The sequence below is a fragment of the Styela clava genome, chromosome 14, assembly GCF_964204865.1.
Source record: "Styela clava chromosome 14, kaStyClav1.hap1.2, whole genome shotgun sequence".
Classification (NCBI taxonomy): domain Eukaryota; kingdom Metazoa; phylum Chordata; class Ascidiacea; order Stolidobranchia; family Styelidae; genus Styela; species Styela clava.
In genome coordinates this window covers 15165835-15180765 of record NC_135263.1, presented here as the reverse complement: position 1 = coordinate 15180765, position 14931 = coordinate 15165835, and the positions used below count along the sequence as shown (strand labels likewise).

Below are 14931 nucleotides of genomic sequence, written 5' to 3'. Positions count from 1 at the left end.
AGCAATCTGATAAAAAAGTTATCTCTATTTATATTATTTAGTTATCTCTAAATTACACAATCATGGGAAAACATCACAACAACAAATCGAATTACAAAATTAAGTCAGATAACAGCAAAATTTGGTTGGAACGAAATTCTGTAACGTTTAAAAATCATAACCCAAGTATAAATGTTATTATGAAAATTAGGAAATCAGTTGTAACAAGAAGAAATATAGAAAAAGTGAGAAAGGAATTTAGTTGTAGGCTATAAAAGAACTTGCCATGATAAAGTGATATGTAATAACTTGTGACTGATTATGGATAATTATTTTTTCATGCTAAATAATTGTATTCTTACGTAATTTGTATTACTACAGTACTAAATCGATTACGGAATTATCCTGATGTTACTAATGTCTGAATGTATATGTTTGTTCACTTTTTGTACACAATACTCAGTGTGTCTTTATTAATAATTATTTTATTTACTTATTGAACAATCCAACCATTAAAAAAGTTGCTTAAACCCTTTGTGAAAGCATGAAATCAGGAAGTGGACATAGACAAACATGATCAGAATTACCAAAGCTTGTTGCTTTGGTTTTCAAGAAAACCTGTTCATATTTTTAGATGATAAATATACGCTAATATCTTTTTTCTATGAAAGTATCTGTAGTATTGACATATATTTATTGATTGTGAGCCACAAACTGCTTCTTAGGCAGTTAGGCAACACACACTCTGACACCACTGCACCAGGACACTGTAAAAAATGGAGATTAGTGACACTGCCGAGGCGGCTGAATCTGAAGCACAAGCTAAGGCAATCCAGCAAGTTGCCAGCATGCTTCTTCGACCTGACCAGTTGGATAAAGTTGATCAATACAGACGAAGAACTGCAAGAAAAAAGGTTGAAAAATAAAACTTTCCTCTTACTAATTTATATATATATATGCATTTTGGTCTTCTTTTGATCAGTGTCTCACATTTTAAAATTGATTTAAAAGGTATTGCCCGATTTTACATAGTGTCTTTATGTTATTGTGTTCTTTTGACTGTTTTTGGACTGTGGACGAGCACATACTTGTACGTTTTTAACTTTTTTATTAAGTTATGTCTGTGTCCGTTCTCCAGGTCCTCTGCATTTTGTTTGTTCGTTTGTTGTTGTTTTGTTTCTTTCAGAGTGACCAAAATAAAATTGTTGAAATTGAATAAAAACTGAAATTGTAGTAATCTCAATTTTTAGGCATCGTTTGAGGCAAGATTAAAAGCAGCTGTCCAATCCCAATTAGATGGAGTGAAAGCAGGACTTTCACAATTAACAGAAGCATTAGAGGAAGTTAAAAATGTGAAAAAGAAAATGACTGAAGTTGATGAAATGTATTTGTCTTGTGGAACATTAAGCGATAAAATGAGGTTTGTTTGATTTCAATTGTTTATATGAGTTTACCTCGGCGGTGTGGCGCATCACGCTAAACGCTAGGAATACGCTCGCAACCACATCTCTGATTACCCTGCATGGGTTCGAATCCCATGCGAGGTTAATAATGTGCGAGAGGATTGCTGGACTTCTCGCCGTCGTAGGGTGGTTCATGTAACTACTGGTCGGTTACGGCTTTCTCCACAATCAAGTCCATGCATCTGAAAACAAATAACTGGCAAACTAATCCCATACCGGACATGGACTGCTAACCGGACGAGAGGTCGTGGTTCTCCATATGATTAATCCGTTATATCGGATTTCTTCTCCCCTAGGATAATTATGTAAATCCTATCCACTATGAATTGAGCAGATGCTGTGTGTTTGCAATACCAATTAGTTGTATTTTACTGTTCATTTTCATTCTATTTTCCCACATTTTCACAAATATATTCATGTATTTTTTGAGTAGCTATTATCACTGTTATTTGTAAATGTAGCTGAGGAGCTAGGTCACTGGTAGACTTTCAACTTTACATTAGAATGCCAGGAAGGGCGACTACCATGACCACCTTGAACCCTACATACTTTCGCTGACTTTTTTCATTCTAATTTATCTGTATATATCAGTTCTATAAGTACTTTGTTATTACCACGCTACCTATCTTGATACTGAAAATTCTATTTTGTATGGTGTGCTCTTCACTTAATTTTTATATGCGAACTTCCTATAATTATTTTATTTGTTGCGATGGCCTTGGGGTTCAAAGGTTAGACTTATAATTGTGTTTGTATCACCGGTTACACATTTCTGGTTTTATTAAACTCACGTCCACAAACTGGTCAATATAATGAATTGGGATTCTGGTTCCTTCGCAAAATAATAGCTTCTCACTCAGTGGCGATAACCCGACACCCTAAAAATGACCCTAAAACGGTGATTTTATAAAAATTCGCATATAAGCCCACCCTACAAATCGTACGCTCTCATCGTGAGAATTAAGTTAACATAATGTCATTTCGTTTGAGTGCAGTCAGAACTATGTGTGTATAAGCCGAATTTTTAGTGCGATCGGAGTTATGTGTGTATAAGCTGACCCCTTTGTTTGGTAACTTTTTTATTTGAGTTTTGAACTCATCTATATGCGAGGATATACGATAATTGCAATTTTCATTCAGTTCCTGGCTGTAATTGATTTTTCTAACTTCAGAGATATTAAAGATGTCAGTGCACAACATCGTCAACTTGCTGCTGCAATGGAAAATTTAAAACATATCTTTGCTGTTCCTGAAGAAGTTGAAAAAGCCAGAGTGATGATCAAAAATGGAGATTTATTGGAAGTATGTTTGTTTATGCATTGAAAGCATAGTTGTTAGAAATTAATACGAATCGACCATTCCCAGTGTACTATTAGCTATATTTCTTTTAAAGTAGCCTATACTACTCATAATTTGTTCCTAACAGCCAAACCTAAAAACGAACATAAGGTGGAAATCACAACTAAATACAGGTACGGCCTTGAAATAAGCTCAAAAGATTGCCCCTAATTGATAATGACAGCTGGTCAAAAAAGTTAACTCTGTGAAAAGCTGCCTTTGTTTTACTGTTGTTGTCAGTGTTCTTCGATAAATCCCTATATAGCCTAGCCTCATAGCGGAAGAAAAATTGAATTTTATATTTGCTTAATCGGAAGTCAAAATATTTTGTATTTTTTTACTTGTTTCGTTTCATGCTGCTGTTCCATTTGTATAAATTTGATTTATTTTTCCAGGCCCATAAATCTCTCACTGATCTGGAAACATCTCGTGATGATTTGTTATATGAACAACACAAGCTGGAAAACAGGAGTACGGCAGATATGAAACAACTTCAGAGATTTTTTGCGGAAGCTGAGACATTATCTGTAATCTTTTTACCTATTCTTCATTTTCATATTGCAGAGAGAAATTGTAAAATGTCATGTATCGGATATTAGAGTACAATGGCTCTCTAGAACAGTGGTTTTCAATCATTTTAGGCAGGCAAATTTAGATTCACGCCCCCTCAAAATTTTTTTTTCGAAAGTTCATTTTTAATATTATTGCAATTCTTTGAATTGTTTATAATTTATAATTCATTTCTCTTTTATGATTTTTTACTTTTTATGAACGTTTCATGAAATTTTAAGGTACTTCCATATTTAAATTAAATAAATATTCTGTGTTTAGAATGAATTAGGAAATACATTGTGGAAAATTCTTCAAAATGCAATGACTATTGTGAAAAAAGATACAGGAGACATTGTTACTGTTCTCAGAATTATAGAAAGAGAACACAGGCACGTATTATTGAAATTTATAGCTTGAACTGTTTAATATATTTTTAATGGTACAATATGATTTATTAAGCATGATAATGTATTAGATGTGAGTGCTCCCGAAGTTTGTGCACCATCAGAACATAGTATGTGTACCAGGTTGAAGTTATCAGGTTGTGTGCCATCTTGGTGCACAATACTTGTGGAGCGCCCAGATGTGATGTAATCAAGGCCATACGCTGTGCTTACTCATTTCTTTTTCGATAAGTTTTCATTTCGTTTAGGTTCTAGATTGTTTCAAGTTGTTGAGACACTGCTCTCAAATGCACCAACAGCATTTTGAGCATAATGAGTGTGTATTGTGTAACATAACATATGCATAAAAAAAACTTCTTAAAAGTCTTAAATATTATTTTTTTGTTCATATGTTATTATGATTTTTCATTATTTGGAGATGAGCGCAGTCTATACTTGCCTGGCCATCAGACATCAAATGCTTGAAATGCCGAATTTTCTAAATAAAATTATTTCTAAAATTTAGAATTCTGTGTATCAAATACAGTATATGCCATTTTGATTAGATCAGATTTGAATTTTTCAAGCATCCCTAGTTATAATTTTGATACAGGCATCATTTTAGGTAGCCAGATTTTCAGTATTTTTTTATGATTTCTTCATTAATTATTAGAGCTGATGTAAAGATGCAAGAACAAGAAAGATTTTCCGGTTTTATTCCTCCGGATCGTCCAAAACAATGGAGAGATAGAGCAATGGAAACTCTAAAAACAGCTGTTGACGACAGGTTAGTTTATTATCGACTAGTTAATTGTAACTTGGTTCGTAACTTGGGTACCCAACCTATCTTGCGGTTGCTTTATCATGTTTTACTCTTGTTCATGTCTTACTTCGTTCTTTTATGAAGGATTGAAAGTGATGTTTATGACACACGAGACACTGACAAAATGTGGTTGGTTCGACATTTGGAAATATTACGAAAGTATGTTCTGAATGACTTGAGAATCGTAAAAACATTGTGCAGTCCATGTTTTCCTCCTTCATTTGATATTATGGAACGATATGTGCATTGGTATCACCTCGCCCTCGCTAATCATGTAAGTGCTCTTTTCAATTTTTAGATAAAATGCTGCTTGAGCGCAGTGAATTACAGTAGTCAATTGGCTGTATATAATGTTCTTTTATTAATGTTTTAATCCAAGTCTAATTACAGCAATTTTACTTTTATTATATGAATTTGTTTGTTTTTTCAGCTCAACAAATTAATAAAAGAAGGATTACAAGGAAATGAAATAATATCGTTACTAACTTGGTTGAATGGATATACAGGTTTGTACCAGTCATTTATTGTAAATATATATTACATGTCCAGTCCAGTACTAATAACCTTTTGTGAAAAAATCATCAGTTCAGTATAAATTAGTATAATATTGTGTTAATTATTTGAATTAATTATTCAAAATTTAGATATTTAGTTTTGATTGCTCAAGATTCATTAATATTCATATTGCAATGAAATCACTTCCATCAAGTTTTTTGTGGCCTGTAGGATTTCACTTTTCGGAATTAAGTTTTCCTAATGCATTGACAGTTTTTCTGATAAATTTCTAACCTTTTAGCGATATTGTCAAAATTATCCATTCAATAATAATAATAATTACAAGATTCTGTACTTTTGATTATAGGACGAGAATTACTAGGACATCCTGATCTTCAACCAGAGGTGGATGTCAATAGTCTACCTCAGTTACTTGATGATGAAGTCAGCGACCAGTTGATGATGGAGTATGTTTCATTTTGTACCTAATCTAATGGATACCACACTGCTTAATCTATTCTTTTTGCCTTTTAACATGAATTAGGTGCATTTGGAGATTTTTTTTAAATTCACTTTGATGAGCTGTACATTTAGGTAAAATCTGGGGGGCGTATCCTTTGTAAAGTAATGGTTAAACAAGTGGACAATGGTGTTATTACCAATACGAACACAGGACACTGCCTTTCTATATGGTCTACTTGCAATTAATAAAAATGATTACAAAAGTTTTTTTATTAGAATAGAAGTTGAGCAAGAAAACTGCGAGGATTTTCTATTTGTGTTTAGATATTACAATGTCATTGCAATTGTTATGAACCACACTTGCCATCATATCTCTGACTATGCTGTACATGTTTGCAGGATTGAATCCTGTGAGTGATAAGTAGGATATATGTGAGAATATTGCTCGACTCCTTGCTGCCATAAAGTGATTGACATGATACAATTTCATTCATTATCAAGTCCGTGCATCTGAAACAAATAATTGGTTTATTAAAAATTCATTTTTTAAACAAAATTCTTGCGTTTTTATCTAGTTACTTCGTTACTACACAACGAAATATGTCGGAATGGACCCAAAAATCGCTCGAACAAGATTCAAAAGATTGGAGAAAAGAAGAAGAACCAGAAACAGATGCCGATGGATATTATAAAACATCTCTTCCTGTTATTTTATTCCAGATGATAAAACAAACAATGCAGGTGCTGACTTTTTTCATTCAATCATCTAACTCTCTTAAGCCTGACAGGAATTCTTTGCCGGGTTTTCAACGATACAAAGCTAGTATATCTATGAGACTTGCACGTAATTCACGGGTTTATGTGATTACGGAATTTATTCACAGTTACGTCGGCAAATTTGAAATTACGTTTAGTCGTAATTATTAACTGAACGCACTCACTACAAGAAGAAAACATTTGCATGGTCGTATATCTATGAGTTGGGAAATAAGCGGAATTTACCCAGCGGTTAAACAGTGCGTCGAATTCGTTACTTGAAATTGTCGGGATTGCGGGTTACAATCAGGGGCGCAGGCAGGATTTTCAAAAGGGAGGACTCAGAATCGAAATATCTGATACCGACAAGACAACTTTTTTAGCGGATAATGATTTTCTTGGTTTGCACAATATTCAATCCATGGGCGATGCTGACATTTGAAATATCCTGCTACATTAATTTAATAAAGGAATAACTGCTTCAAAATGCATCTTGCTGTGATGTAATTTTTAGTGTTGGGGTGCTTTAATCATTCTCTTGACTTGATTGGGTTGATCTTGATTCACAATTTATCAAAGACTTGAATGACTGGGACTCATCACTAACGACTTGTGAGACCGTCGTTAACTCGATGACTAGCTCGAGCTTTTATAACCTATGACTTGATTTAATTTGCAGTTCCAGATTTGAGGACTTTAAACATAACACTGATCATTTTCTGGGGCTCTTGTTTTGCTAAAATAAGAACTCAAAATTCATAATTTACCAAACAAGTGAAATTAGGAATACAGTATACTTTTTAGCAGCCATTTTCAAGTATAGTGGTTGACATGGAGTATCTAAATATTTATCATTCATTGTAATTTGTGATAATAAGTAGCCTATGCAACATTTTCTAGGTCGCTGAGACCATATCTGAACTTCAGAAGAAAAAAGTATTTGATGTTTGTATCAAGGAAATGACAAAGTTTGTTAGATCATATGCAGGTTAGTTATATCTACTTATTTTTTAACAGTCTTTATCAATTCTTCTATAAAATCGATAAATAATTTTAAGAATCAGTTACAAGTTACAAAGAAGAACATTTCAAGGATCGGGAATTTCCACCTTATTATCCACTGTATATGGTCGCTATTGCTAATAACTGTGAATCTTTCATCGAGTTTGCTCAACAAATGGAGGTATTGTTACATGTTTTTGTACTTTGGTGACATTTTTAGTCAATATTTTAGTCAATATATATCCTTGCATATAAGCGGACTCCCAAAAAATGGCCTTACAATGGTGAATTTGTAATAATTCGCAAATAGCCTGCAAATTGTTGCTGAAGAGAATTAGTGCAATCGGAGTTGTGCGCGTATAAGCAACTTTTTTTAGTTCAAACTCGTCTTATATGCCAGGATATACAGTAATTCAAAATTACAGAAAGATTATCTTGGAAAGAAATCTGACTCTGGTCAAGGAAATGAGATAAATGAACTGTATATGATGGATGCAGATGATGGAAATCCATTTGGTTCTTCAGTTGAAAATCCCGATGAAGATGACTTGTTTCATAAGTATGTTTTGTAGGATTGATAAGCAATAAATGCTTTTTATGTATATTTTTTATTGAACACAAAGTGTACATATAGATTGTTTTGCTAATTCGTGCCGCTGTTATTGCGTTTTATTTATTGTTGTCGTCGTGTAATATTTCAAGTTTTCAAAATTTAAAGATGGAAGGAGAAAAAAGCGATTACTTTTCTTTTTTGCAAATTTCCTCAGACTTTGACAGGTCCCAATATTTTATCAAAAGTTTTGTCTATCTTGTCTGCTTGTCCTTTCAGCAAACTAAGTTGGCTCTCAGGCAGTACTGCACTGAAGCACATGTGTCCATATATTTGAGCATTACTCTCATGTTTTGTTACAGGTTTCGTATAGAAATGGATCGAGTTGCGGAAGCTACTTGTGGTTATCTTCTTGATGAGGTTTTCATGGATTTGAAGGTAGGTACACAAACACAAGTAAATACTCGTATATACCTTATTGACTAAATTAATGATAAACAAATATGAGTTGGCTTTAGCAATAAATCAGAAAAAAATTGATAGCTAATGTTTTTAAGAATATGAACCACTTAGATTGGTTAAATTTACAAGTTACATAGCTCTTATAATTTCATACATCTTTAAAACAATCACTCATGATATGTCTGCTTCTAAAATTTAATTCATGGGAGTGAAACTATGAAAAAAAAAATAGGGATTTTGTGATTTCTTACTGAAACTTGATTTATTTCTACTTCTAATACGCTTGTTGAATATTTCAACTATGTGTCAAAATTAAAACATTTTATCGAGCGAAAGAAAGTTTTAAGTGATTCAAATGGTTTACTCTGCAATTTTATTTTAATTTATAGTTTGCATCCACAGGTATGTGGGATTTATTTTATATTTATACAATGTATTTATATGCCCTTTCCTTTGAACAAGGCTTTGCACAATCAGCTACGAGGAGTTGCTAGACCAGAATTATCGGTTCAATAGTAATCGATACCTAATTTATTCTGGGTGGCAGGTATGCATGCGATTGGAATCAGGTGTGATAGTCTAACGCTTTAATCACCGGGACACAGCACCCACTATGTTACTGACAAAAATTAAAAATTAATTTATGACACTTTGTAACGTATTCCAGATTCACTGCGACAATCTACTCACAAAACAATGGTTGACAGATGAAAGCATTGTTGAAACAGTTTGTGTTACGATTGAAGATTATTATAATGATTTTGTTCATCTAAGACCCAGATATTTTTCATGGATAATGAAGGAAGCTGAAAGAAGAGTAGTTGTTGAATACTTAAAGGGAGCTTTAGGAAGGTGGGTTGGTAAAAATTTTGTCAACAAACAAAAGGCAGGTAATTTTCAGAACATAGAAAAAATGGCTCTTAAACTTTCATGATCGAAATAATAATAATTGTATGATGAAATACTTCACTTCATTAAGAATTTTCGCCGCATTGATTGCGTATATCTAGTTTCTATTCCGATTGCACCATGAGTATATGTAATAAATCAAGCCTTGTCTTCTATTGCATCGTGCATTTTTGATAAACGAATCACAGCACTGTGTGGGTCGAAACTCATGAAAGCCCTTCTCAAGATTCTCAAGTCTTCGTGGCGTGTTTATATTTTTTTCATGTATTACATTTTAATAATAAGATCCAACATACGAAAATTACAGTCAAGGAATTAATAATTAAATCCTGTGGCTCGTGGCCCATAGAGAATTGTTACGTCGCTCTTTTACAGCCCCAAGGACCCAGTTTGAGAAAAGCTGAGATAAATTATGTTGTTTTTGTTGTCTCAGGCGAGTAAAATTGGGAAGCAACGATGAACGAAAGAAAGCTGGTGAGAAGTTATCAAAAGAACAGGAACTACTGAGTGCATTCTTCGGTAGATTATCGTCATCACGAGTTAGTTCGTTTTTTGTGTATATCGGTAGTTTCTGTGTTTGTGTATTTCATGTTTATATCTATTTTTTCAGTTTCGATCCCCATGCGAAGCTCTCATTCCTATTGCAGAAGTTATTAAACTACAGGATAAAAGCATGATGCCACTGGAATTATCAGTAAGTGAATTTTATTTACTTATTTTATTTTTGTGGCTTATTTACTTTTTTGGGTTAAAATGACTTTTCTCATTTACTACTGGACCAGTTGCTTTCAACTTTTTAGTAGTTTAAGATAGGAATGTTTTCCTCGAGGATTTTTAATTTTGTCTAAACTACATTGGGGCTGATCGTTTTGCCCCAAGTTACTTTTGAACAAAATTTGCATCATATCAGTTTCTGGTGATTTCAGCGATCCCGTAATAAACAAATAGTGTATAATGAAGGTCATATGTTTTTTTTGTAAAATATTATGTCCTTGTTTCTTCTACTTATAAAAAAAATTGCATTATGGTATGAATTTCTGGTGATTTTAGTGATCCCGCAGTAGGGAAACATCGTATTATATAGGTAATTTCTATATACGCTTCTGTTTATTTTCTATTCATTCTATAATCTGTTACAATTCTCATTTATACCAGGGCTTAGTGACCAAATACCGAGATGCAAGTGTTGATCAGTTGAAAGCACTTTTAGCCATTCGTGGTGATTTTTCAGCAAACGAAGCCAAAGAGGTAATTCTGATAATACTTTTTGCTTGGTTATCGTTTGTTTGCCAGACTCCATTGTTTTGGTTGCATTTTTTAAGTTCATGCATGTTTTACTTTTCTGAAATTCATTTCATTTGTTCTGCTTGTTATTTGCTTGTTGCTTTATCAGCTTGCTGATGAAATGTCGAAAGAAATCGGTGATTATGATTTTGAAACTGACGATCTACGACTTTTTGCTGACGTAACAGAGGCACCACCTACTGGATTTTTCAAGAATTAAATCAGCTAAGGTTCTGTGTATTGTTCATTTACCGAATGTTCTGTGAATCATTGTACTGCAATTTGATTTTATGATCTATTGTTTCAAAACTATTGTGTTGAAATGATTTTAAGCTTGTTTTGATATCCTACGCTTCAAAAAAACACTGTTTTGTTCAAATTTCGAATTTTTGCATATTTTCAATATTTATTTGTGTTTTCTCATTTCAACTTATTACTTTGAGATTTGGTTGTTGTCTAACGATGTTGTCATACTCCTTCAACCATAAATACTTCACATTCGAAGATTCCAGAATAATTATCTTATTCGGAGCTTGGTGGAATCTTTCAAGATTCTTGACAGTTTTCTAGACCAGTTGTTCTCAAATTTTTATGATCTGTTGTCGCTTCCAAATGCTCTCAACACATTCGCCCTCTGCTCTTTTATAAAATTATCTAGTTCGGCATTTACTATGTTTACATCAGGTATTTATGCCCCGTGTTCATTGTTCAAGAATAAAAAAAACCAACAAATTAAAGCAAAACAATAAATGCATCGCAGTACTTGAAATCAGACAAAACGTAGTCAAGACTTGATGTTGAAATTATGCCCAATGCTACCTAGTTGAGCATCTATCGGAAAACAGCTATGAGCCCCTGCCCCTTGGCAGCAAAGACCCAAATCCCAAAGCTAGACCTTCAAAGTTGTTGATTCTATATGTAACTGTTTGTGCATATTTTTATCAACAAACTTGCTTGTTAGCTTGTTGGAAACAATAGCAAGTTCTTGTGTTTATTATACTTTTTTCATTCGTCGTCATATTTTACAGATATGTGAAGAAGCCATATTAACATCTTTAAAAGGCAACCAACCAATGTCGAAATTCACTCCATTCAGTGAGGTATCGAAACAACAGACTATAGAAGTTCCAGCTTATAAACCAGTAACAAACACTGCATCTGGCTTGTTAGCTAGATTAACGCAATGATCGGTTGCTTTGCGACGGATTGGTAAAATCAACCATCAATGGGTTTAATCTGGTGGTTGCCGATTTGTGTATTTGCTTTGCATAATATGATTTCATTCATCATACAGTTATTCATTTAGTCGCATTTAGAACCTGTCATTATATGAGAGAAATATGATTGGAGATGGGAAAATTCGTACGCTGCATTGCCATTTCATTTATGTGCATGCTATTTTCACTTACCAATAATTATGTCTAAATATGTTTAACAATCATAGCCTGGACCCCATATAACTCTGACATGTATGTCCTTTGATATTTGCGTATAACAAGGAAGACACTTAGGAGTAGTGTTTTTCTTTCTATCAATGTTATATATTATGTTTCACGTTAATCAATACTGTCAGTGTCACCTATATAGAGATTTATAATAAATTTATTCAAGTAATATGTTCTGCTGTGTTGGTTTTTCTTAACAACGGTTCCCAGGAAGAAAAAAAATTGCGATATCCTGACTAATTCAGTCTCTGCTGTGATATTGTTAATATGATCTGCTCTTAGCCTCTTACACCAAACCACAGCCCAGGCCAAGCTAATAAGTGTGACTGTCTCAACGTTCCAATTCTGGATAAAGATGAGGATAATATCAAAAATATAAGATTTTGTAACAGAAGGAGAGTTCAGGGAATGAACAGCTGACCCATATATGGTAAGTCTTAATGGTTATGTTTTTGATTACTTACACCTAGAAGACTAAGCACGGGTCACATAGTTGTTTATTGGCAGGACTGTATTATAAATGTAGGCCACGTTGCAACAAGGAGGAAAGGCGATAAGACGGCTTTTGTCCAGTTACCGGTCCATGTCGGGTAAAGGATTAGTTGGCCAGTCATTTGTTTTTGAAAGCATGGACTTGATGGTGCAGGAAACTAACCAACCAGCAATCACCCTACTGCCGCGAAGAGAACAGTAATCCTCTTGCACATAACTATCCTAGTAAATAGGATATCGGCGATAAAACTCCTACCTGTGGCAGATTTCCTTCTCATTTGGGAAACGCTACAATACCCGATGCTGAAACAATGTTCTTTTCGATCTCAAATATAAACTAACACTGCCCATTTTATAAACAGCTGAAGACAATTAGCTTATCAAATGACAAATTTGCAAAGAAAAAAATATATTGAAAGTCCTAAAACACACACATTTGAAAAAAAATGTCAGCATTCAAAAAAATAATAATAATGTAAAGCGTAAAAACACCAAATGTTGCCACAATAACTATACCAAGGGCAGTTTATATTACAGATTTAGGCTTCAACATAATCTAACGATAATAAGAATACTAAAATTCTATTGAGCAGGCAAAATAATGAAATTGCAATGAAATATATATAAACTAGCAGCAGTCATCTAGCAGATTGAAAAAAATTGCAATTAAGAGCAGACTTAGGAATTTATATTGCTCTGGTACATACTTGACGAGGAATATGTATACTAAGGTTTTTTGCTGAGACTACCTAAAAAGCAAAGTTACAATTTCGATTTTTTTATGAAGTCAATACTCACTATATCTTAACCAGGTTTGTTCGCTTTTAATCCATGTTTATTTTTTAATTCATTCAATACACGAGCCAACAACTCAAATATGGTATTAATAAATTAATTCGAAAAATTTCAAGACTTGTAAATCCAATATGATGTGTTATTCTTAATATATTATCTATTCCATATTGCAAATATACGCAGAACACATAATGCTCTAAGTGAAATAACTACAAGCTCAAAAATTTTGAGGGAATTATCAAGAAATACTTATGAGAATGGATTGACTGTCAGCACACATCAGGCAAAGCAAAATATGAATTTCTAATAAGAAGACTCATTAAATCCTATTGAAAGCATTTGTTAACTTACAATACGCCAATTACAGCAGAAGTTCTAAATTAAATTATACTGAACATATATATATGAATTTTCGAAGCACTGATGTCATCAGACACTTATCTGGTAGAAGAAAAACCGTAAAATAAAAACAAAATCATGCTTATTCATGAATGAGAATTTATCTTTTTTTCGTATGATATATCTACTATAGACTAAGGTAGTTCATGTTTTGGAAATATTAGAAGAATATATAGGAGAGGTTACAGCCTGTGTAGGTTCCATAAGTTGGATTGAAGACCACACAATAAAATAAAATAAGGATTTTTAATCAAAGCAGTGGCACAAATATATAGGAAATACAGCTGTTAGGTTACTATGCTGGATTGAATAGCATTATCGATTGATTGATTTTAGATGGAGATTTAGTGGGTTCGTGCAAACCCATTTCTTGGAATGAAGACATTGATAATAATCAGCGAATTCATTCCTGTTTTTGTCATTCGATGGCAATTGGGTAACATGCATCGTGGCTGATGACTCGTGTTATTTTTGGCATTCCGAAAATTATGTATTAGATTTATGTAAAGCATGTCATGTAAATTTAGCTTACGTAGTGACATAATTACTTTTTCTAACATTAGAGAACCTGTTGTTAGTGCTTTCAATGCAAGAGAACTTCCTGAAATTTTATTTCGTCTCAATTTTCTATGATTTTCAATATTTTTGAGGTCGTTTACTCCTTTTAATAAAAAAAAAGTTTATGATGTTGTTGAAGATAGTTATATATTACAGAGTTACACTTCATACTTTGAATGAATGGTGAGTTGTTGCGAAAATCAATAAAACAGAAAATGGATTGACATAAATAACACTATTAATCAATGAAATTCACGAATTCCAATGAAAAAAATTTTCTAACGCAATTTATCAATGTGAAATAACCCAAAGTTATATTGACGACGAGTCCAAAATATAATATATTTTACCATTTTAATACCATTTGAGCTTATAAGCACATAGACTGATAAGCCTACAGTCATGGATATATTATGCATCAACTTTCGTCTTTACTTTGAAACGTTTTAAAATGAATGAATCAATGAACTAAATTGTTGGAGCTGGCAAAACAGAAAATAAAAACTAAGAATAAATTGTGATGACTTCGCGTCCTCCTCCACGAACCATCAAAACACGCTCTAGTCCTTCTGTAAGTACCTCCAAGAATTCCATATCTGAAACGAATAAAAATCATACATAAAATAGATCAATTTAATAAGTTTTCAAATAAGAGTTGTATACAACCAATAACACTCACTTCATAATTTTCAGGCGGGTTATTTTCATTTCCGTGAGTATTTTTATTACTCTCAAGGTGAGGTGGGGGCATGGAAGTTTTGGGAAATGCGTAATATGCAATGCG

General features: G+C 33.1%; 2 protein-coding genes across 7 annotated transcripts in view; one reads left to right on the top strand and one right to left on the bottom strand.

Annotated features, from left to right (window-relative positions):
* The first annotated feature begins 592 nt into the window (after positions 1-592).
* LOC120341374 (exocyst complex component 3-like) lies at positions 593-12074 on the top strand. 2 transcript variants are annotated; one of them, XM_039409864.2, is made up of 20 exons: positions 594-893; positions 1230-1399; positions 2615-2744; positions 3176-3307; positions 3612-3721; positions 4389-4502; positions 4623-4812; positions 4969-5044; positions 5401-5500; positions 6071-6236; positions 7152-7239; positions 7310-7434; positions 7679-7812; positions 8166-8241; positions 8933-9117; positions 9608-9713; positions 9785-9868; positions 10330-10422; positions 10568-10688; positions 11487-11626. In XM_039409864.2, the coding sequence occupies exons 1-19, from the start codon at positions 756-758 to the stop codon at positions 10676-10678; spliced, it is 2328 nt and encodes a 775-aa protein (XP_039265798.2). In that variant the 5' UTR covers positions 594-755; the 3' UTR covers positions 10679-10688; positions 11487-11626. The 2 variants fall into 2 exon arrangements, with proteins under 2 accessions (XP_039265797.2, XP_039265798.2); XM_039409863.2 differs by lacking the exon at positions 10568-10688 and having other exon boundaries at positions 593-893; positions 11487-12074.
* Positions 12075-12787: 713 nt separating this feature from the next.
* The window catches only part of LOC120341479 (solute carrier family 12 member 4-like), a 29593-nt gene continuing 27449 nt past the window's right edge, over positions 12788-14931 (bottom strand). For all 5 annotated transcript variants that reach the window (XM_039409991.2, XM_039409994.2, XM_078120068.1 and 2 more), the window contains one exon: positions 12788-14743. In XM_039409991.2, coding sequence (XP_039265925.2) covers positions 14652-14743 — 92 coding nt within the window. In that variant the 3' untranslated portion in view covers positions 12788-14651. The remainder of the gene's footprint in view (positions 14744-14931) is intronic.